Raw genomic sequence first — 21,839 nt, 5'->3', positions numbered from 1 at the left:
AGGTCGGTAGGTAGGTAGGTAGGTAGGTAGGTAGGTAGGTAGGTAGGTAGGTCGGTCGGTCGGTCGGTTGGTCGGTCGGTCGGTCGGTAGGTAGGTCGGTAGGTAGGTAGGTAGGTAGGTAGGTAGGTAGGTGGGTAGGTCGGTAGGTCGGTAGGTAGGTAGGTAGGTAGGTAGGTCGGTAGGTCGGTAGGTCGGTAGGTCGGTCGGTAGGTAGGTAGGTAGGTAGGTAGGTAGGTAGGTCGGTAGGTCGGTAGGTCGGTAGGTAGGTAGGTAGGTCGGTAGGTCGGTAGGTAGGTAGGTAGGTCGGTAGGTAGGTAGGTAGGTCGGTCGGTAGGTAGGTAGGTAGGTCGGTCGGTCGGTAGGTAGGTAGGTAGGTAGGTAGGTAGATAGGTCGGTCGGTAAGTCGGTAGGTAGGTCGGTCGGTCGGTCGGTCGGTAGGTCGGTCGGTCGGTAGGTAGGTAGGTAGGTAGGTAGGTAGGTAGGTAGGTCGGTCGGTAGGTAGGTAGGAAGGTAGGTAGGTAGGTCGGTAGGTAGGTAGGTAGGTAGGTAGGTAGGTAGGTAGGTAGGTAGGTAGGTAGGTAGGTAGGTAGGTAGGTCGGTAGGTTGGTAGGTAGGTCATCGTAATCATCATTGCTACATGTCAATGTAGAACATTAAGGTGGGCCGTCATTGTCCTCCATACTGTCTCGTTTCTTGCTGTCCGTTGTGCCCTCGCCTATCGGCCAACCAGCTTTGAAATAACGTTACTTGTCTCACTGTGCCGGGGCATCATACTTTGAACGGGAAAGGATAGGCCTTTCTCAGATTTTTTCTCTTCTTGATAGAACGTTGGAAACAAATGGGTGATTTTAGGTAGTTTTCTTTTACCATTTTTAGTAGTATAAAAAAGTTTTCAACATGAACCAATCAACTTATTTCAACATTTCCTAACACATCCTGAGAAATAATATATTAAGTTCTACCATTTGTAGCAGTATCAAAAAAGTCCAGTTGCAACATGAACTAATCATATATTGCAAGTTCATCTGTGTTGGTAGAAGTAACACAGGAGCATGAAACAAGTTTGAACTGCAATTTCCAACACAAGAAATTGAACGTACCCAAATTTTCGACTGTACAATTCCAGTCTTTGTGAGGGAACGTCACGGAAGCGATGGATTTCTCATTCCCTGACAAAGCACACTGGAAATGTACCGTCGAAAATTTGGGTAAGTCCAATTTATTGTATTGGAACTTGCAGTTCAAACTTGTTTTATAATGAACCAATCATCTGTTTCTCCACAGCTCCTGAGAAGTTCCCAGACGCGATGTTCGTGACGCACAACCACAGTGACCACGCGGGAGAGCTGCCCCTGGTGCTGGGAGGAACCGCCCAGCGGCGTCTGCTGGCCGGCAAGCCGAGAGTCAAGCTCCTCTGCGGACCGAAAGTTCTGGAACCGCTCAAAATCCATCGTTTGAGCGAGATGGCATATCAGATGAAACCTGTAAGTCCACACCTACCAAACCGACGGTATAGGAAATTATAGCATATAGTTTTATGTCCACTTTCCTTGGTGCTAAACGCCTTCCACTCCTGTTAACGTTACATTTTCAGTACTTCCACGGTACCAATGCTGGAACGCTAAAGAAAGCATGTGAATTCTTTACTTGAGGTATATGACGATCCGATTAGTAATAATATCTTGTCGTTGATTTATTGCCCGTTCCAATCGCCCCTTTATTGTTGTCCTCGGTGCTGAAAGCCTTCCAGTGTAATGTCTTCTTACATTTGATCACAGTGCAGTATGTTTTGCTGAAGACAAAATGACGCTGCACAAATTATTTGTATGCATTCCTGGATATACATTTACCACTTTTAAATAGCTAATATCTCCATATTAGTATTATTGTATCTCCCCATCAATGTTTATAGGTATATTTGTATGCATTCCTGGATATACATTTACCACTTTTAAATAGCTAATATCTTCATATTAGTATTATTGTATCTCCCCATCAATGTTTATAGGATGACATTGCTGATTGGCTGATCTGTGACCCCGAGGGTGACCCCATCTATCTTGATGACGTCAAGAATTTCAAACTCCAGGCAGTCGAGAGCCAGCACGACATACCATGCTACGGTATATGGAGACTTTATCATTCTGTTTTATCTGAAATGAAACAGACTCGTCACCACAATAGGGCAATTTGTTAATCTCCAAGCAGATCCCTCTCGGAGGCAAAAAGACAGTATCAAATTGGCCAGACAGTATCCATTAGCCAGAGAAGCTCCATTAGCCACCGACGGGCACTGTTAGAGTTGATGTATAAAGCCTCTGATTTTGATTTTATTTGTACATTTGATTTTAAATTGTAACAATACAAAACCCGGAGGGGGGATCAGGACAAAAAAAAAACGGCCATATATAAAAAAGGTAACGATCATTCCCCACAACCTCTGCTTGGAGAGTAGCAATTTGTGGGCTTGTGTATAAATGCGTCTGTCTGGACAGAGTATATGTTGAGAACACGTGGGTGGAAGGGTGAAGATTGACAGGCGGAATGACCGTCTCAGAATCTGGCCGGGAGCTAATCATGTAGGTCTGTATGGGGGAAGACAGCCCAGATTCACGTATATCCCAAAATTATTATGGTATATGTATATATAGGCCTTATACAAATTATGTAATTAAAGAATAAATTTCTTTTCCTGATATTCCAGGATTTTTGCTTTATTACAAGGACGAACTGATCCTGGGGTTCTCGGGTGATTCCGGGTTCAACCCGGAGTTGTACGACAAGATCTTCTCGGCGCCGACCGTGGTCGTGGACGGCCGGACCCCGTCTTCACAGTGGCACGCATCGGTACGATCTTTCTTTTTTTTCTTTTCTTTTATTCCGAAACATGTAATCACAAGACGTGGTGACGACATACTCAAGTTTATTCAACTTATATTAATGCCGTCACCAACACAGGGACAGTACAATACTCATTTACACCTGAGCGAAGTGAGGAAAGTCGTGTAAAGTGCCTTTCCCAAGGGCACAAGATCGGTGGCATGTCAGGACTCGAACCCGGGGCCTCTGGTTCCGAGTCGAGAACGCTGCCGCTGCGCCACACGACCCCACACGATCTTTCTTTCCGGCGTACATTTGAGGATTTGCCTTAAGCTTAGGATATAGGGGTTTTCTTTTACAGAACCAAACTATTCCTACCTTGGTTACGTTTCGGCGTCTATCAGACACCTTCCTCAGAGATTCTGACTGGAGGTCTGATTCTTGCCGCTATATGTAGCCAATATAGGTGACGCTTTTGCGAAACGTAAGCAAAGTAGGAATAATTTGGTTGTGTAAAAGAAAACCCCTAAAAGTATACCCTACACTCTACCAACCTGATGAAAGTTGCCTTATAAGCTTGCTCTAAATTCCAGAAACGTTGCCAATTGTCGATGCTTTCTTTCTTTTTTATTTCAACATGTTTATGTAATGACAATTTTTCGTTGTTTATTTTGACAATGTTGATTGTTAATTTTTGTGCAATATACTATGATTGACTTAATAACGTTAGATTACAAGTTATATTACATCACTTCTACAGCAACAATGGTTTTAACTTCTTCATGATCAAACTTTTGATGTATCATGTCATAAAGTTATGACACTTAAGGCTAAAATTTTGAATAAACTAGAAAGATAACATTTTCAAAGCAAATGCACAATGTTTACCTTCGCATATAGTCTTCTCTGTTAATTCTTACTCAAATATATTCATGTATATGGTCAGACAGGAGTATAAATCCCTCTTACTATAAAATTGCAACATGATGTAGCCCAATACCAGTTACCATGTTGAGAGACGTCAACAAATCAGGTCATTGGCCAGGTCAGAGGTTAGTGTTTGGAATGGAAGAAGAGGAAGAAACAGAGCAAAAACAATATGTTTCCTTCGGTAAATATAAAAAATGTTGCCAATAAAGGATCTCTTATTACACTTTTACAATTATCGATTTGTCATCGTTTTCGTTTTCCTTTCAGTTTGATGAGATTTCAGCCTACTCGAAAAGCCGCGAGGTGAGTTATATTGAAAAGTGTTGTTTTTGTTTATTAATTCATCCATGTTTTTTTAAAATTCAAATCGTGGAATTTGTTATCAATTACGCTATGAAATACACCACCATGTTACATGTATACCATGTTATCTTTTTCGTAGAAAAAGCCCAGAGCTGTGTATGTGACAGGGTACGGCACTGCAGCTGAGTACACGACAGACGACAGCGCCATCACGCGGTTTGAAAGGGGACTGCACTATACACTGTGGTCGGGAGAAAATAAATGTCCCGAACTGACGAGTGAAGGGACCAATTAGGTGTTTTCTATGCATACGATGGTGAATCTACTACCTTTTTCAAGAGTTGCCGATTCTAATTGCCTACTTCATACTAGGCTGAAATATTATACTTGATTGTATCACGGAGGTTAAATACAACCTCCTTGATTGTATATGGAATGCTAATAAGTTTATGTTGCATATCAATTATTTTCACCAAAAGGGTATGGGATATTACATGTACAAATGTATCTCCAAGCAGATCTTTTGGTGGCTTCAAAGACAGAATCAAAAATGGTTAGGCAGTGTCCATTGGCCAGTTACCATTTTGCTCAGTTATATGGGACTAAATGAACCTTTTTATACAGGAAGACAGAAGTACACATTGCCCTAAAGCAATATACATGTACCTGTTGGCTGTGACATCACATGTAAACACCCTGTTAGCCTGCTACAGTTGTTCCTGCCATTATACTGCGGCATATTAATAAAAAATGAAATCCCTTAGAGATGAAGATCACTACTATATAGACATAGATTTTTCTTTGAACATAAAGCCATCTGAATTGCTGTATAAGTGATAGCTTGACTATGCAATCCTTGCTGTGAATGATCAGACAGGTACATGTACACTTGTTTTCTAGCGTCTCACAGATCAAATTGCCTTTATTTGGTCTAAACTACACAGAGTTACCTTAGATAGATACAGTTCTACTTGTAGAACCTGTGTGATGGTAAATGTCACCGAGAAAACATATCATTGAGAAGCATCTAGAATAAACTGGTATTCAGAAATTTTGGGCCAATCTATTTGAGAAAGACACAATACTAGTAGCACACTTTGTAGGAATGGTATGATGATAACATGGAGTATTGTCATTCTGTTGTTAATTGAACTCTCAAATGCGTATACATATTTACATCTAATAAAAACTTACTTTATCTATATTTCTCGTACATGTACATTCTCAGGATAAGACAACTTGTAGTCTCAATACATTCTATACAATCTTACAGCAATAAAACTTTTTCTTTAAAGTTTAATAGAGGAATGTCTGCTCAAGGTAGTAATACACTGTGTGTCACAAATACATGTACAGGTGTTTGTGATGCTACAACGCCCCTCCCCCCCCAACGTTAATAAGTGGTCAAGCAAATAATAAGCACTAATACATATAGTTTCAGGAATGTCTCAGGCCAGGAGCTCGAGAAACAGAGCCTTCAGCAGTCGTGCCTCGAACGTGACGGTGTTCCGACCCTCGTGCATCGGTTCCTCCTCCAGTGGCTGTTCAACCACTGCCGGGACATCCTTACCGTAGGCTGGGAAAAGACATTGTTATCAGTGTTAGTAAATTGTTGTAAGCAGAAACAAACAGCAGCTGATGCACAGTAGATTCTAATCTTTGTGTCTCATCAAAATTTACTGGTTATCTTCTCCAAGAAAATGTGCATTTTTTTCTCTAAATCTAAGTACGGTACGGAGAATTGTCCAAATGTTTTCTAAAACTATTTCTTGAGGGTTAGTGATTGTAAGCAGTCAGTTACAAGCCATTTGACAAATTATTACATAATTATACACACATTGTGGAGTGAAGTACATTGTATCAAGTAATTCACAAAACAAGGTACTGTAAATCATGTTTGCAGCAGCAAAAGTTTGCAGTGTGAGAAAAATGGGCATGTTCTTGGAACTGTATATTCGCGGTGGTGGCAGGTGCAGCAAAAAGAAAGCCAGTGAATTACTTGTTCACGGTAATAATAAGTTTGCAGTAAGGTTTCATGTCACACTGATGTTTTTGTACAAACCTTCACAGTGTTCGAGGAACTGGATGGACTCCTGTACGATGCTGTCCCTCAGCATGATCATGTGTTTGGCCATGTTCTCCAACAGGGACATGAAACACCGCTTAGCGTAGAACCACGTGTCTGTTCCCAGCTGGAGTGGAAAAAAAGAAGAACATGTTAAATATGCAGCTCACTGGAGCAATGTTCGGGTCATGTCTCGACACTATTAGCAACACATACCACTATAAGTTGAAAAGTGATAGTGATAAAGTTGGCCAAGAAAGAAGATGCTTTCTCATGATGGCCTTCAAATTTTATGTTTATTCATGACCACATAAATGTAAAATGTATCTTGTAGAAAAAGAACTCCATTGGTGACTTACCTTCTTATTGTAGGGTTCCAAGCTTTTGATAACTCTCGAGATGCCAAATTCATAGTTCCCTTTGGCACAGTAAAGTGTCCTGCAATCAAAGAAAACATTTCACTTTTCATTTGTATTTATCAATAAACATTCATAGATAACATGTACAAAGATTCCATCAGAATTACAGTCAAACTTGTCAAACCATGGGATCAAGGAAAAAATTAGCACCAAGAAAAAGTGATTGCTATGGCCAGCTCATACATGAAGTCATAGAGGTAGAGGCTTGGGCAAGTTTGACTGAATATGTGTATCTACTAGTGCTGTCTGCATAATACTTTAGTTTAGACATACACACCCAATAACCAGGTTGACAATACAGAGGTGGTAGATCTTCTTATCAGGGTCGTCATAGGCAACCTGTTCCTCCTCCTTCTCAATCTTTCTCATTAGTTCTTCTGCCTCCTCGTTCTGACTCGTCATGATGTAGGAAACACAGAGGTTGGCCAGCACTATCGCACTCACATTCAGTATCTATGGGAGGAGATAAAACTGCTTGTTAGCCCATGGTGGTGGGATTCTCTGTAATTCACTCATGTTGTTGTGTTCAACAACTCTCCCTACAAAAGTTGAGCAACTCAGGGGATCTCTGTTTGGACATATTCTTAGTAGAATGCAACAATACACACTGAAACAAAAGGCCTTGGAATTTTCAATTTTAGGCAGCAGATCTAGATACAGGGGACGCATTTAGGAAGACACTGTGTCAATCTGCTCAGCATGCTGATTGGGAACCTGAAGTACAGAGAAGGGCTATGCCTTCCTATGAGAAAAGAAACTCCAAGAGCTAAGTGAGCGTGGGAGGCATAAGACACAGTGGAAGAAGATATGAAGACTGAATACAACTGCAGGACTTTTCTAGTGCAGTAGAGGAGAGGACTCAAGAACTCCAGATGAAATAAATTTGTTGGAATAAACAAATAAATGAACGAATACTCATCAAGGACAATCCATTACTTCACATGACAACATTTACGGCACATTTTCCTTAACAACCTGTCCCCTGCTTCTTACATTATCGTAGTGCTTCTTGACAATTGGTTCATAGAAGCCGGTGGCCTCCTTGAACAACATTTAACAACATTTACAATACATCTTCCACAACAACCTGTCTGCTGCTTCTTACATTATCGTAGTGTTTCTTACATTATCGTAGTGCTTCTTACATTATCCGTAGTGCTTCTTGACGATTGGCTCGTAGAAGCCGGTGGCCTCCTTGAACTTGCTTTCCTGCATGAAGAGGACGTGCGCGACGTTGAGGCGCCACATCTCGTGCTCGTTGCAGAACTCCACGGACTTGCGGAAGATCTTCTCCACCTGCGAGTAGTTCTCCAGATCCCAGTAAATCTTGGCCTGCGCCATCAGGATCGGGATGTACCTGGGAACACAAAACACTGGGATGTATCTTATACTTTGTCACGGACGAAATAATATTAAGGAGTCGGGAGCCGGCAAGTTCTCTCTCAGGGTGTCTTTATTCGTCTCTCTCTGCTCGACTCCTGGATTCCCAGGGTCTCTCCTCTCTTACCCCCTCCCTACATCTGGTCCTCATTTCCTACAATAACAATCTAAATATAGAAGGCTAGGGGGCAGCCCCTAGTAACAATGACATCTGTGGATCAGTAGCCCAGTGACACCAATTACTTCGGCTGTGTAATTTTGTACAAAATTGTTTGTTTGATTGTGATCTCCATTAAGTGTAAATTCTACTGTACTCTATTCTTCCTGGAGTCTGTAGTGAATCACCAACTTTCAGATAGTACCTGGGAACAGAAAACATTGTGAGGTAGCATGTGTAGTCCAGTGGTTGTTTGTTTGTTTATTTAAGGAATCTCCAATTAGTGATAATACGTCACTATTCTTCCTGGAGTCCTCTTATAGACATAAAATACAACATTATATCATTAACCAGGTCCCAGTAGATCTTGGCCTGCGCCATCAGGATGGGGATGTACCTGGGAACAGGAAACACTGAGATGTATCTTACTCCAGCTGTGTAATGTTGTGTACTATTCTTACTTGAGTCCTCGATCTTATACACATAAAATACAACATTATATCATTAACCAGATCCCAGTAGATCTTGGCCTGCGCCATCAGGATGGGGATGTACCTGGGAACGGAAAATATTGTGATGTACCTTAAGACACTATCACACATAGCAGAATTTGGCCTCCCAAACACTGTCCACCATGCTTCAGAAGTGTTTAGAAGTAGGTCGGAAGCAACATCATCCAACCATCCCTCAACAGAGACGGGGGGCTTTCTGCAACCTATGATCCACTGCTCACGGAGTCACGTGTGTTACCTGCATGGCGTCACGGAAGCGGTGGATTGCTCATTCCTTGACAAAGACTGGAGTTTTGGTCCAATTTGTTGTGCTGGAAATTACAGTTTAAGCTTGCTTCATAAGAACATCAGCTGGTGTTTGGCCAGTTCGGTTACTGTTTGGCTATAACACATTTGGGTATATGGACAGAACATTCGGTTACGGTTTCTATAATACATTATGTCCTGCAACAGCTACCATGTGAGCAACATCTTTACAAGTGGCCTAGCTTGTGGCTTGGCTTCTAGAATTAACAACCGGTGTTGACAGCAATCTGTAATACAAATGTACTGATAGGCAACTGAGCTTTTGGCTGACAAAAAGTCATGTATTTCAATTCCTGAGCCTTGTCCTGGAAATAACTCAAACACTCACCTTTCCAACGCCTCATCATACTCGTTGACAGTTTTCTTCACAGACTCATCATCGTGATTCTGCCTGGCCTCTTGTACCTGCACATTTCCAGAACAAAAAAAGTCTTCAGTATTCAAACACAAGGCATTATCATTAGATAGCTTTAAACAACGTTGAGAGTTAGATGTTCAAGGGTTAGGTGTAACAAGTCTTTTGGTGTAATGTACAAGTGTAGCCAGCTGTTATACCGGCTATACAGACACAGATACAAGGGTATTCTCAGGGCCCATTCACCATTTAATCCATTTATATTCTATGTAATGATAACAGTATGAAAATGGAGACTGAATGCATTTTGTACCTGCAAAAATGGCTGCAAAATTTGAACTTTGACTTTATATTTGATTTGGTTTCCATCTTTTTCTGGACCTGGTTGAGTGATTCAAATACACCAAGGATAGACAAAGTTCTGTTTCTGGTGACACCGTGCCCTACATGTACATGTACCTGTTTGGTGAGTTTCCTGAGCTGATCAGTCTGCTTGGATGCCATCTCATCTAACTTTCTGTAGGCCTCCTCTGGTGCTGTCTGACAGGTGATTACTGCATCCATGAAGTCATACAGAGTCTGGAAGGAAAAAAAACAAACACTGGGGTTAGTACAACTGAAGTCAATAGCAACAACATATCAAACACTAGTAGAATGTACATGTTTACCTCCAGATGGTCTAGCCTAACAAATTACTGCTCTAGCTGTTTATTCTTACATACTAATGCATTCATATACATGTATATAGTGGCCAACCTCTCCAACTCTGTCTTGCTACATAATGTAACCAAACAACAAAGGTTGTCTGCTACAGCACCAGTTACCATGGTGACAGACATCTGGTCCAGGCCATGGACCTCCTTTGTGGAGACAATATACATGTGGAGACAGCCTCTATGGTATTGGACATTGATATGCTTTGGTTTTATAAAACCAGTAATTGATTTGATCACCAAGATGGTACACAAATATGCATTCTACATGTACTTACAGGACTGAGGTACTTGTATGTGAGATGTGCGTTCTCTGCAAGAACATCTGCTGCCAAGTCATAATACTGCGAAGGGTACAGAAATCAGTATACATGAGAATCTTAGCTGCAACTTTTTAAAACAATAACAAATCATTAAGTCCATTCTTTCCAGACACCTGTTGTAACAGGCAAAACAAAAAAGTTCAGAGCTACCTTCAGTGTAGTTTTTGGTTACTTTCTCCTCTCTTTAAGCTCATCCTTATGTAACATTGAACATGGCCAGTCCTATCTGACTTATATTGCCATGTACATTGTACAGTTAAACTTTACCGAGCGACCACCTCTGTAAGCTAGCCATCAGGCCATAACAACCAAGGCCACCTCTCTAAGAACGCTTCTATTTCCTCTGCCCCCTGAGCTTAATCTTAGACAAGTGTTTGAATGTGCGTCGATGAAGGTTAGACATCCAGGTAATAAGATACGCCAAAAAGCAGTTACTCAAGCAACTGGATATGATTTTGGAAACGGACAGACGTTTCAGCTAGTCAAGTTTGAATGTGCCTTCAAATACTCATCAATAATGAAGATGGCAACCAAGTACAACAACAGCCCAGCCTCCTGACCTCATACTTGATGTAGAGGAGCAGCAGGTTTCCGAAGGTCTCCGGAGGAAAGGGGTTCTGCTGCAGGAGAAACTGTAGCTTCTCGAAGCCCTGCGTGGGGTTGTTATCCATGTTCATCAGGGCCTGGTTGTGCAGGGTCACCGGGTCTAGTTCCTCCTCTGCTCTGGGTGGCATGTCTGTTAGGGCCTCCTTTGCTGCCTCATCTGTGTATCAGACAGTACAGAATACAGGATGGCGTTAACACTCTGTTAACAACTGTCAGTACAGAGGATACCGGTATATGTGGATATTATAGCTGAAGGGTGTTATTGTTATAGTGTTAAGCCCATGTTACACAATCATTCAGAACCTTCCCCCGAACACCAGGTACCTGCACTGAACGATGTGCTAGGTTTAGTGTATTACATACATGCAAAGTTAATGATATATATATACTTGTAGGTGTATGTGGAATTCTATCTGCTGCATTCACTGTTACCACCTGTGAAGTATAAGACAAGTAATGACAAAGATTTCTTAACAGTTTTTAGTGTGAACCATACTTCTCACAGTTTGAGTGGTGCAGGTAAAAGTTGCCTGGTGCAGGTAATTTTCAGTGTTAGCTGCTCCGGTGCGGTAAAAAGGATTTTGAGCCCTGCATGATGTGCATTAACTTGATTAAGCCCAGTTTTCCATCCAACGAGTGCCACTGTTCTCTCACATTCCTTCACCCTACCCCTTGTTACTGTGCCTGTGTATGATAACATAAAGCCATAGTCGTGCAGGTGTGCTAGTTTATACCATGGATCCTGATAGCTGCTTCTCCCGCTGGGGCTGATACTGGGGAGAAATGCAGCAATGTCTTCAGTATAGAACTGTTACTTCTTTGATCATTTAAGTCTTTGTGTCACTTTATTATCATATATTACTTTACATTTTGCATTACTTTATTATCTCATTGTTACTATTTTGTTACAATTATTGTTATCAGTATTTTTTGTTACAATTATTATCATTGTTATTTTGTTGGTATGCATTATTTATTGAAAGGGACATTTCTATCTTAATTTTGGTCAGGGAGTCCAAAGGACACTCCTGTTTTCCCATGGCCCATGGTTTTTACATGTATTTTATGTAAATAAAGTTGAAATAAATAAAGAACACAACTGTTAACTGTTGTATGTTGTTTTCTCTTGCAAGGGCTCTTGCAAGGGCAGATTAAGAACTAGAAAGTAACGTTTGCAAAGCAAATACATAATCTTTACCTCAAAATGGTCTAGCGTAACTACTGCTGTTTTTATTCCCATACATATATGTAGTGGCCAGCCCCTCAAACTGTCTGTCTTGCTACACATAATGTAACCCAACACCACAAGGTGTCTGCTACACTACCAGTTACCATGGTGACAGCCGTCTGGTCCAGGCCGTTGACCTTAAAGCTTTATTTGTTTAGGAGAAGAGGAAATTGCTCAGTCATCATGTGATTTGATTTGATTGATTTAGATTTATTGAAATTGCAACAGTGCAAAACACGTGGGACACAGGCAGCTGTTGCTGGTGTTATGACCCACACATAGAAACGTACAATACAGGACAGACAATAATCATTTTCACTTGACTTTAGTGGGGAAAGTCGTGTAAAGTGCCTTTCCCAAGGACACAAGATCGAAGGCATGTCAGGACTCGAACCCGGGACCTCTTGATTCCGAGTCGTGCACGCTGCCATTGTGCCACACGACCCTATGTGAGATTACAGGTATCATGACACTGTATAGTGCAATACTTACAGTTCTTGAGCTGATGTTCTATGGCTGCCTTGAGGTTGAATGCCTCGATGAGAGCAGTCTCATGTAAGATAAGTGTGTTCCCCACACTCCTCACATCTATCCCTTCTGTCGTCATGCCAACGCTCAACTCTGGATGGTCAATACAGTTTATATCAACAGTCTTTTTTTTGATCCCAGGTCTCTTAAAGCGGCATTATGTAACATTTTTGCACTACAAATTCAAATATTTCAATTTGAAAAAATGTCTCAAGGTGATGGTAATTTACCGGTACTTCCACTTTCCAACACATTGTGCAATTATCTCACATTTCTGACATTTATGGTAGGCGTTAAAACAGGCCATACGAGGCACACTCAGTTTGTGGTACCACCACAAACTACCAGAGTCTAAACAGCTTCTAAACACACTCATAAGGCATCATCCTATTTTGGCTTCCACACTTCCTAAATTGAATGACACTTACAGTATTTCCAATGGAGAGGGATTGATTCAACTTGCTTTATAAAGAAATGTCCAGAAAATGTAATATTTGTATTATCCCAATGTTACATGCCCACGGTATTGCAGTTTTAAGGTAAAATAGGCTGTCTTACCTTAGACAAAAAAGTTTATATACAATGTAGTAACAATGTATGGCCGCATTGTGATATGTTAAGTCCCAATAGTAAAAGGTAACTGTAAAATGTATATCATACCTGGGTGGTCCCTGATTCCCCTCTCAATGATGTCTGCTATGTGTTTCAGGGCTGGTGCATACTGTCTCATGCTGTAGTAGCACAGGGCTATGTTGTAGGACAGATCTGGATGAAGAGAACACACAGATACATGTCATACAGTGTACATTGCATTACCAGAAGAATGCTGAAACCAAAGAAATTTGTACCTGTACCTGTATCAGTACAGCCAGCATAACTGACCTACGGTGTAACACACCGGCTTCGACATGTTTCTATCCTGCATACCTGCATACCGTCTTCGGGTAGGAAAGGCTCAAGCCTGTGTTGTCCCGATCTTCTCTCTATCCTTCGCTTGAGACGTGCATAATGTTTGCCCAGGTCTTATCCAGTCTATTTTTGAATTCATTTACTGATTTCGCCTCCACTACTGATTCAGGTAAAGAGTTCCAGTCCTTGACCGTTCTGACGCTAAAAGACTGACTTCTAGCTCTATTCTTCGCTAGCGGCACTTTCAGTTTATACTTGTGTCCTCTTGTTTGGCTATCAGCTACCTCGAATAAACTCTCTAGTGGAAGTCTCTCCAGCCCCCTTACAAGCTTGTACAGCTGAATTGTAGTTTCTATCATAGCAAACTTTAGAGAGATTTTCATTGAGATTTTGAACAATGAAATGGTTATTCCTATTTTTTCATCAATAAGCTTTTCTTTACGTTTCTCAGGCAATGATTTGAAATAAAGTCAAGAGGAGAAAATAAATACTACTCACCAGCTTTGTAGCCGAGGATCTGCATAGCAGTGGTGAACTTCTGACATGCCTCCTCATAACGTCCCTCCTACAATATAAGAAAAACATTTGGTAAACACAACAAAATAAAGTTTAATATATCTTACCCACAAACAACATGACGTTTACATGAAGTTTGAGGATGGCTCATACTGTACTTCTGTTTCTGGGGTGATTTTTGGCAGGTGTATCAAACAAAATTGTCATTTAAACGCATATTTACGACATGACTAAAAACACAAGGTTGCCTGATATCCTAAACAAAATACCTCCTGTAGGTATATCATACATGTAGCTCACCTTGTAGAGGAGACAGCCAAGGTTGATGTCCGTGTCAGGGTCTTCAGATGGTCCTTGCTCTACAAGGCTCTGTGACAAAAGAATTCCAAACATTTTCTTTGGTGACAACAACAAGGTAAGCAGAATCTTTCCCAGGGGTATACTCTTGTCACTACATTGCCTATGTATTACAGTAAACGTTCCAAGCTGACACAATTGATACTATTTCTACTCATCATTATCAGCCACACTCCATCTACGTAGGTGATAGGTTAACTGCTAGACACGGTAGGTCATTGATATGCTGCATTTTCCTGGTTTGAATATTCTGTGTTGCTTACTCTTTGAATGCCTTAATTTGTAAGCTGGTTACCACTTGAAACCTATTTTAGCTGCAGTCTTTTTGGTCCTCTCTACAGTAAGGCCAAAAGACACTTGGCAGCTAAAAATAGGTTTCAATTGGTAACCAGCTTACAAATTAAGGCTATCATTTCGTTCCTCCCACATCCAAATATCTAAAATCACATCTCTCAGTTTGAGTTCATCTAAAATGATTGACAGGTGCTGACCTTTGCCCCAGACAGGTCCTCCTCTCCATACTTGATGGCTGCTTGGAGCTTGAGAATCTAATGGGAAGGAAAGGGAAACAGTTTGTAAGAGCAAAAACATACCATTAAGTTGTTTGATACATCGTTAAAAGCCTACTACTAAAGGTTTTTAAAGAGAGACATCCAGGTAATAAGATATGCCAAAAAACAGTTACTCAAGCAACTGGGTATGATTTTGCAAACAGTATGATTTTGACCATTTCCATTAATCATATCCAGTTGCTTGAGTAACTGTTTTTGGTGCATAAAGTTCTTTCATTCATTCATAAAAATGAATTCCTGTAACATTGCAGAATACTGATGATCAAAACATAATCAATACCTTATAATAGCCTGGTAAGCTGGACTCTCCAGTGTAAAGGTAGCCTTGGTTGCCTCCTGGTACATACAGGCCTTGTACAGGCATTCATTCATACTCATAATTTCTGAACTCCTGTGATAATATTGATGATGAATACCTTAGCCTGATACGCTGGACAATCCAGAGTGAAGGTGGCCTTGGTAGCCTCCTGGTACATACAGGCCTTGTACAGGCATTCATTCATTCATAAAGTACTCATAAACTAAACTCCTGTAATATTATCAATGACGACTATGTCTATACCTTAGCCTGGTAAGATGGACTCTCTAGCGTGAAGGTAGCCTTGGTGGCCTCCTGGTACATACAGGCCTTGTACAGGCATACTTACTTTACTTAGTTTGAGCTCCCGCTCGAACCAATCCTGAGAGTTGTCTCCAAAGCACTTTGTCCTCCATGGCCTACAGGCATTCATTCATATATATACTCATAAACTGAACTCCTGTAATATATTAATCATGACTATTCCTGCACCTTAGCCTGCAAGCTGGACTCTCTAGCATGAAGGTAGCCTTGGTAGCCTCCTGGTACATACAGGCTTTGTACTGGCAATTTAATTCATTCATTCATAAAGTACTCATAAACTGAACTCCTGTGATATTGATGATGAATATGTCTGTACCTTAGCCTGATAAGCAGGACTCTCCAGCGTAAAGGTAGCCTTGGTGGCCTCCTGGTACATACAGGCCTTGTACAGGCATTCATTCATACTCATAATTTCTGAACTCCTGTAATATTGATGAATACACTGTACATGTATGTCTATACCTTAGCCTGGTAAGCAGGACTCTCCAGAGTGAAGGTAGCCTTGGTAGCCTCCTGGTACATACAGGCCTTGTACAGGGCCTGGGCGTGGTAGAGTTTGTAGTCATCTACTTCAGGGTGGAGCTGGGAGAGCTGTTCGTAACACTCGGCCGCATTCACAAAGTCCTGCAACTGGTAGTAACAGTACCCCAGCAGGGACAGGGCTGGGCGCGACTGGAGAAAATAAGGGGAGTTACAGTGATTAACATTATACACATGTATAATCTTTGCCTTATAGAGAGTAACTTAACTTAAGTAAGTAAGCAACATGAATACAATTGTATTGTAAGCCCATGTGAATCATCAACTCTGGACTGTAGAACTTTTGTCAACAAGGGCATGCCCCTACACACTTACTTACTCTTATCGTAAGGTGTGGTGGGTTCTTAAACGTGGTTGGGGTGTGACTCTCCCCAAACATGGGACCTGCATTTAACGTCGTATCCGAGGGAGGTCCCTAACCAGAGCTAGGGGATGGGATTAACACAATACACATGAAAAGAGGTGCTGTGATTACGAATTATGCAAAATTTTTGCCGCCGATTACGAATTATGTATTACTCAATAAGTTTCAGAGCTGAGTTACGAACAACTACACATTATGGCAAATGTACTGATTACCAATTATGATGGTTATGCTATGGATTACGAAGACTAAAAAGGCCTATCCAGATTCCAGACTACCCGGTATAGTACTATTTGGACCATCACACACCAGGACATGCCCCTACTCTTTTTCGAAAGGTGTGGTGGGTTCTTTAACGTGCATGGGGTGTGGCTCTCCCCAAACACGGGACCTGCATTTAACGTCCTATCCGAGGGACGTCCCTTACCAGAGCTAGGTACTCATTTTTACTTGAGTGAAGTGAGGAAAGTGACGTAAAGCCTTTCCCAAGGGCACAAGATCTGGGCATGTAGGCGGAATCGAACCCAGGACCCATGGGTCCCAGGCTGAATGCTCTAGAAACTAAAATACACCATCATCATGTCATATACATGCACAACAAAATACCACACTAGTGACACTACAGTAAATCAAGAGACTACCAGTATGATGGTTCTTACCTTGGGGTGACTCTGTAGCTCCAAGTTTAGCAGATGGACAACATCAATAAACTTGCCCTCCTTGATCTGTGGTGAAATAAAGTGATCTTAGCAACCAAGCTCATGTTTAGAAGAATTTTCCTAAAGATATCTTTGATGGATTTCAGGGTTTTTTCTAAACAGGGGAATAAGGGAGCTGCTCCCTCATGTAACCAGCCAGCTCCCTCATACCAATTTTCAAATTGAACCCTTATTAAAAAATCCCCCCTCGGTCACTTCGTTCCTTGCCTTGCTATCTGCTCCCTCATGCTAAATTTTTCTAGAAAAACCCCTGGATTTGAACACCTGTTTGATATCACCATCCAATCTACCATTTTTGATAACACAATTTGTACAGTAATTTGCAATCTAGTAAAATAGCATGCAGTACCTACATGTAGCTGAGATAAACATGCTAAATACGTTTATCTTAGTAGGTATCAGTAACAAGTACTTCAAAAAGATCAAGACAACTGTTCTTTTGTTCTTTCCTGTACTGGTGTGTAGTTTTGAACCTGTACATAAACTTCAAGAGCACGACTAATTCATGGCCATCCATGTATCGTGAAATTATTTTGAAAATAAAAGTTGGAAAGGCACATACTTTGAAATTATGATACCTTGAATTTACTTTGACAGCATATCAGCACTACATACTACACGTTGTATTATATTACATTGTATTTATATATAAGTGTTGTGTATTGTTAAGTATAGATGTAACCTCTATAACTTGCGTCAACTTTCAGTGTAACTATGGCATACTTCACGAAAACTCACATAATTTTGAAACTAGACTGAAACTTGTGATTAGAAGCAGATACGACACTGGACCTTTCAGATTTTCAACCACTTGCAACTCACCATTCGGTAGACTGTAGCCGTGTATTCCCCTTCCTTCGGCTGCAGTAGTCCATCCATGATGTCTCTATCAGATCACTTGCTTGTTTTAGTCCAGTAAAACTGAAGAAAACTTGACAACACAGCTCCTACACCAGATCGTTTTCAACACTACCGCCGCCGTTTTTCGTCTCTAGGAATGCCACCTACCCCGATGGTCCGCACGTTACCTGTCTTTGATTGGCTATCTGGTGGGAAATGCACGGATCTGATTGGCCAGCTGTTGTTAGGGAGGCAGGTTCGTAGGACGTGCGGGAAAGCGTTTGACCTTTGACACCAATTAGGCGCTGACACCGACCTGGTTCCCTAGTTATTGTCTAAATATATCCGTGCACCGGTCATGTCCACCGATTGCTTTTTGCCATCCTCAACTGAGGCGAAGCAGAATGTTTTTTCCGAGTGGGGTCGCGTGGCGTAGCGGCTGAGCATTCGGCTCAGAACCAATAGGTCCCGAGTTCGAATCCAATACTCTTGACGATAATGTTTATTGCTTATTTCAGGCTCGATGGCCCATAGTGTAGAGACATCATGGACATAAACACATCTAAACAAAAACAAACAAACATATAAATGTTATGGACAATAATACGTGTGTTGGCTTTTTTTACGTGCAAAGGTTTGATGTCAATATGATAAAGCTCCTACCAAGGTGGTTATATAACCTCCTTGCTCCTACCATTTATTGAAGGAGCCTTCATCGCGATGAAAGCTTCTTGCTCCTACATCATGGGACCACCATCTTTGCTTCCTGCATCTTTTCCAGCACTGCACAGACTATTCTTTACGTACATCTCCTTTTGCGTGTGCCTTTACGCCGACTTCAACGGTGTGTTTCATCGGATAGAATTTCGTGAAGTACAGTGTAGTTGCATGAATGTTTTGTGTTGCTGTAATTGTACCTCGTTTATATGGTTAATATTATGCTGACTTGGGTGTCGTTAACGTTATCATGATCTCAACAAAACATGACATAACTTATAACATAAACTATGGTGCTATAATGGCAAATTATAGCTCCATGCATAAACAAAGTAAATAAAATTATACACCAAGCCATATTCGGAAAAACACGGACGAGGTTTACCAAGAATATTATTCATTGTAACATTTTCATTTTCGGCACAACGTTTCTCAATAGGTTTCCGGCAGTAGCGTCGACCCCTGTTGCTATGTAGGTAGATCTTCCTGTATAGCATAATGCAGTATTCACACCACCCGAGGCTATGATGTGCTCCTGTAGTGTAAACTAATTATTTCTGACGCGATACCTTGCTTTTGCTCTTCCAAATATGCGCGTCAACACTGTGGTCGCTGTGGAGACGAATCAAACATAGCTTCATTGGTAAGAATATCGCCAACGGGACATCGTTTCATATATCGGATCTGCGTGGAAACTTCAATGGCATCATCACTGTGTGGATTTATATAATAGGGCGTGGGCAGTCTGTAGCTGTAGCTGTAGCTTTTATCTCTGTGAAGTGATGACATCGCCACATACACATCGCCAATGATTTTTGTCAAATATATATAGTATATTCCACTGAAGAAAAGCGGCAACTCAACGTTATTCCCGCACAGAAGGAGTTCAACATTGCCGCGTTATTCTGTACATGTGAGTATACTAGTATTCTATGCACTCGCTATTTTATTTCATTTTAATTCAGTTGCAACAAGGCAATACATTGGCCACCCAGGCAGCATGGCTGATTTCGGGTGCCAAAAGATACACAAATTAAATATACACAATATAACATACTAATAAGCTAACAAGTACCACATTAAGTTTAGATCAATCAATTAACAATATAAAATTACAACAGACTTAAGTACAGAGCATACTCGCTATCATTAATGGAGAGTTTATTGCAAATTTATGCACGAGGGCTATTAAATTGCACTGACAATTAGGACTTGATAAAATGATGATGAACAGTAAAATCTTATTGCCGCCTTGTATTTGTATCTTAAAGTTGTTTCACTCAATCATTGTCTATATTTTAATGTGTTATCGATATTTCATATTTACGTCATTATCGGATATACTTCTTTTAACACTTAATCTTTTAACGCTAAATTGTTACAATTGTAAATGTGAATGTACATGTAATGTACAACACAATTCAGGCTGTTTCAGTCTGCAATGTTGTTTTTTGACGAATAAAGTAAACAAAAATTACCATAAATATTACTACCAATGCTACTTATAATATACTAGTAGTTATTCGTGGATTTGATTTCTTTTATGTGTGGAGTGGAATATTAAATGCTTTGCGAGAGGTATGAATGGCATTATTATTCCAGAGTATAAATCATTGAATGTAGCTACGTAGGATTGTAGGATGGTTTTTGGCCAATTCATTTCTCAGCCGACGTTCTGGTGAATAACGAAGTTAAAATATTATTTTTGCATTGATATCATTATTCAACAGATGGCCGTGAGAATTACAAAATCTGATATTTTACCGACGAAAGATGTCGACTTGAAGAGTGCTGCGTGCCAACCTGTGGAATCATAGCCTGGGTACCAAACCTTTGGTCGGCTTGGCGGTATTTTTTCGGCCCCGGCCTTTACCATTAGCCAAGGCGAGTTATACCACGGCCCTATCTCCAGCTGTTTCCCTGTATCCGCTGACTTCCTGTATTACGCTTGGTCTTCTTTTGCCGCCGACCCAAAGCGTTGTGAGCGAAGAAACCTAAACCCCCCCCGAAGCGTGGTAATTGAGGCCTGGTTGGCGGGCCCAGACGCTCTCTGTGCCGAAGGGATAGCGCTGAGCTCACGGCGGTCTGGTTACCAGGCTAGTGGAATCAGATCTCGAGCTCGAAATGATTTTGGGCAAATTGAATTAATAATAGATGCAAAATAGAATTTTGGGTACACCATATAAAATGAATAGTTAACGTTTATACTAGTATGTAAAATATCAGTGGTAGCCTCTACCAGGCTTTGGGACGGTGGCTGGATGAGTAGAAATTGGTAGCCCCTATCAGGCTTCGGGAGGCGGCTGGAAAGAGTAGAAATTGGCCAAATAGAGAGATAACATGTGCGGCAAATGTTCTCTCCCAGCAGACAAACTCCCCTGGCATGTTAATCTCCGAGTCTATTTGGCCACTTTCTACCCTTTTTGTAGCCGCCTACCGAAGCCTGGTAGAGGCTAAAGGCTAACACCGGCTACAGGGAGCTTACCATCCGGCCTCCCGGTTTACAGACTTCCTTTGTCTATAAACATAATTACAAACGGAAGTAACAACCTTGTCGAGATCTGAAACCGTCGAAATTAAAAGAAGGTGCTGCTTCTCAAAGATCCTAAAACTCGGTCTGGCTCTGGGAGAGATACTAAAGATCACTTAAGTACTCGAAGTAGAATCATGAACACCTTTTCATTAAGTTGCAGCAATATTTACAAACAAATCGCGGCCTTTCCACACTTCGCTTATATGCTTTGTTGCTCTTTTCCGCGTCACACTTCACAGAATGTGCAGAATTTGACAGCGGCAGTCATAGGAAATTCTTTTCTGACTACGTCAGTTCCTCTGAAAACCGCAGTCGATCCACGGGCACCGCCTTGCCAACTTCGAACGGGGGGCGCAGCACACCAAAAAGTACGTACAAAAACAGTCCTACTTGTAATAAATACCGATATATCAATGTCATGATGAGCATTTAGTTCATCTAGATGATCTAATTGGACTAAATTCACCATAGATTCCGAAATCTCTCCAGTTTTTAAAACCTAAAA

General features: G+C 41.1%; 2 protein-coding genes across 2 annotated transcripts in view; one reads left to right on the top strand and one right to left on the bottom strand.

Annotated features, from left to right (window-relative positions):
- LOC109462867 overlaps nt 1-4,635 on the top strand; it is a 12,492-nt gene extending 7,857 nt beyond the window's left edge. Inside the window, exons 9-12 of the mRNA XM_019759504.1 lie at nt 2,009-2,123; nt 2,705-2,847; nt 4,018-4,053; nt 4,193-4,635. Of these exons, the coding sequence (XP_019615063.1) occupies nt 2,009-2,123; nt 2,705-2,847; nt 4,018-4,053; nt 4,193-4,348 (450 nt within the window). The 3' untranslated portion in view covers nt 4,349-4,635. The remainder of the gene's footprint in view (nt 1-2,008; nt 2,124-2,704; nt 2,848-4,017; nt 4,054-4,192) is intronic.
- A 237-nt stretch (nt 4,636-4,872) lies between these two features.
- Nucleotides 4,873-18,252, bottom strand: LOC109462786 (tetratricopeptide repeat protein 30A-like). The gene is given in 18 exon segments (XM_019759385.1): nt 4,873-5,629; nt 6,116-6,245; nt 6,478-6,556; nt 6,815-6,990; nt 7,663-7,894; nt 9,221-9,297; nt 9,707-9,826; nt 10,239-10,304; nt 10,844-11,046; nt 11,624-11,662; nt 12,610-12,738; nt 13,306-13,410; nt 14,053-14,119; nt 14,371-14,439; nt 14,919-14,975; nt 16,084-16,293; nt 17,185-17,250; nt 18,067-18,252. Coding segments are annotated over 18 exon segments (2,010 nt in total). The 5' UTR covers nt 18,124-18,252; the 3' UTR covers nt 4,873-5,501.
- Nucleotides 18,253-21,839: the final 3,587 nt, after the last annotated feature.

Source organism: Branchiostoma belcheri, unplaced genomic scaffold, assembly GCF_001625305.1.
Source record: "Branchiostoma belcheri isolate BF01 breed outbred unplaced genomic scaffold, Haploidv18h27 scaffold12, whole genome shotgun sequence".
Lineage (NCBI taxonomy): Eukaryota > Metazoa > Chordata > Leptocardii > Amphioxiformes > Branchiostomatidae > Branchiostoma > Branchiostoma belcheri.
This window is presented reverse-complemented; position numbering and strand designations above follow the sequence as displayed.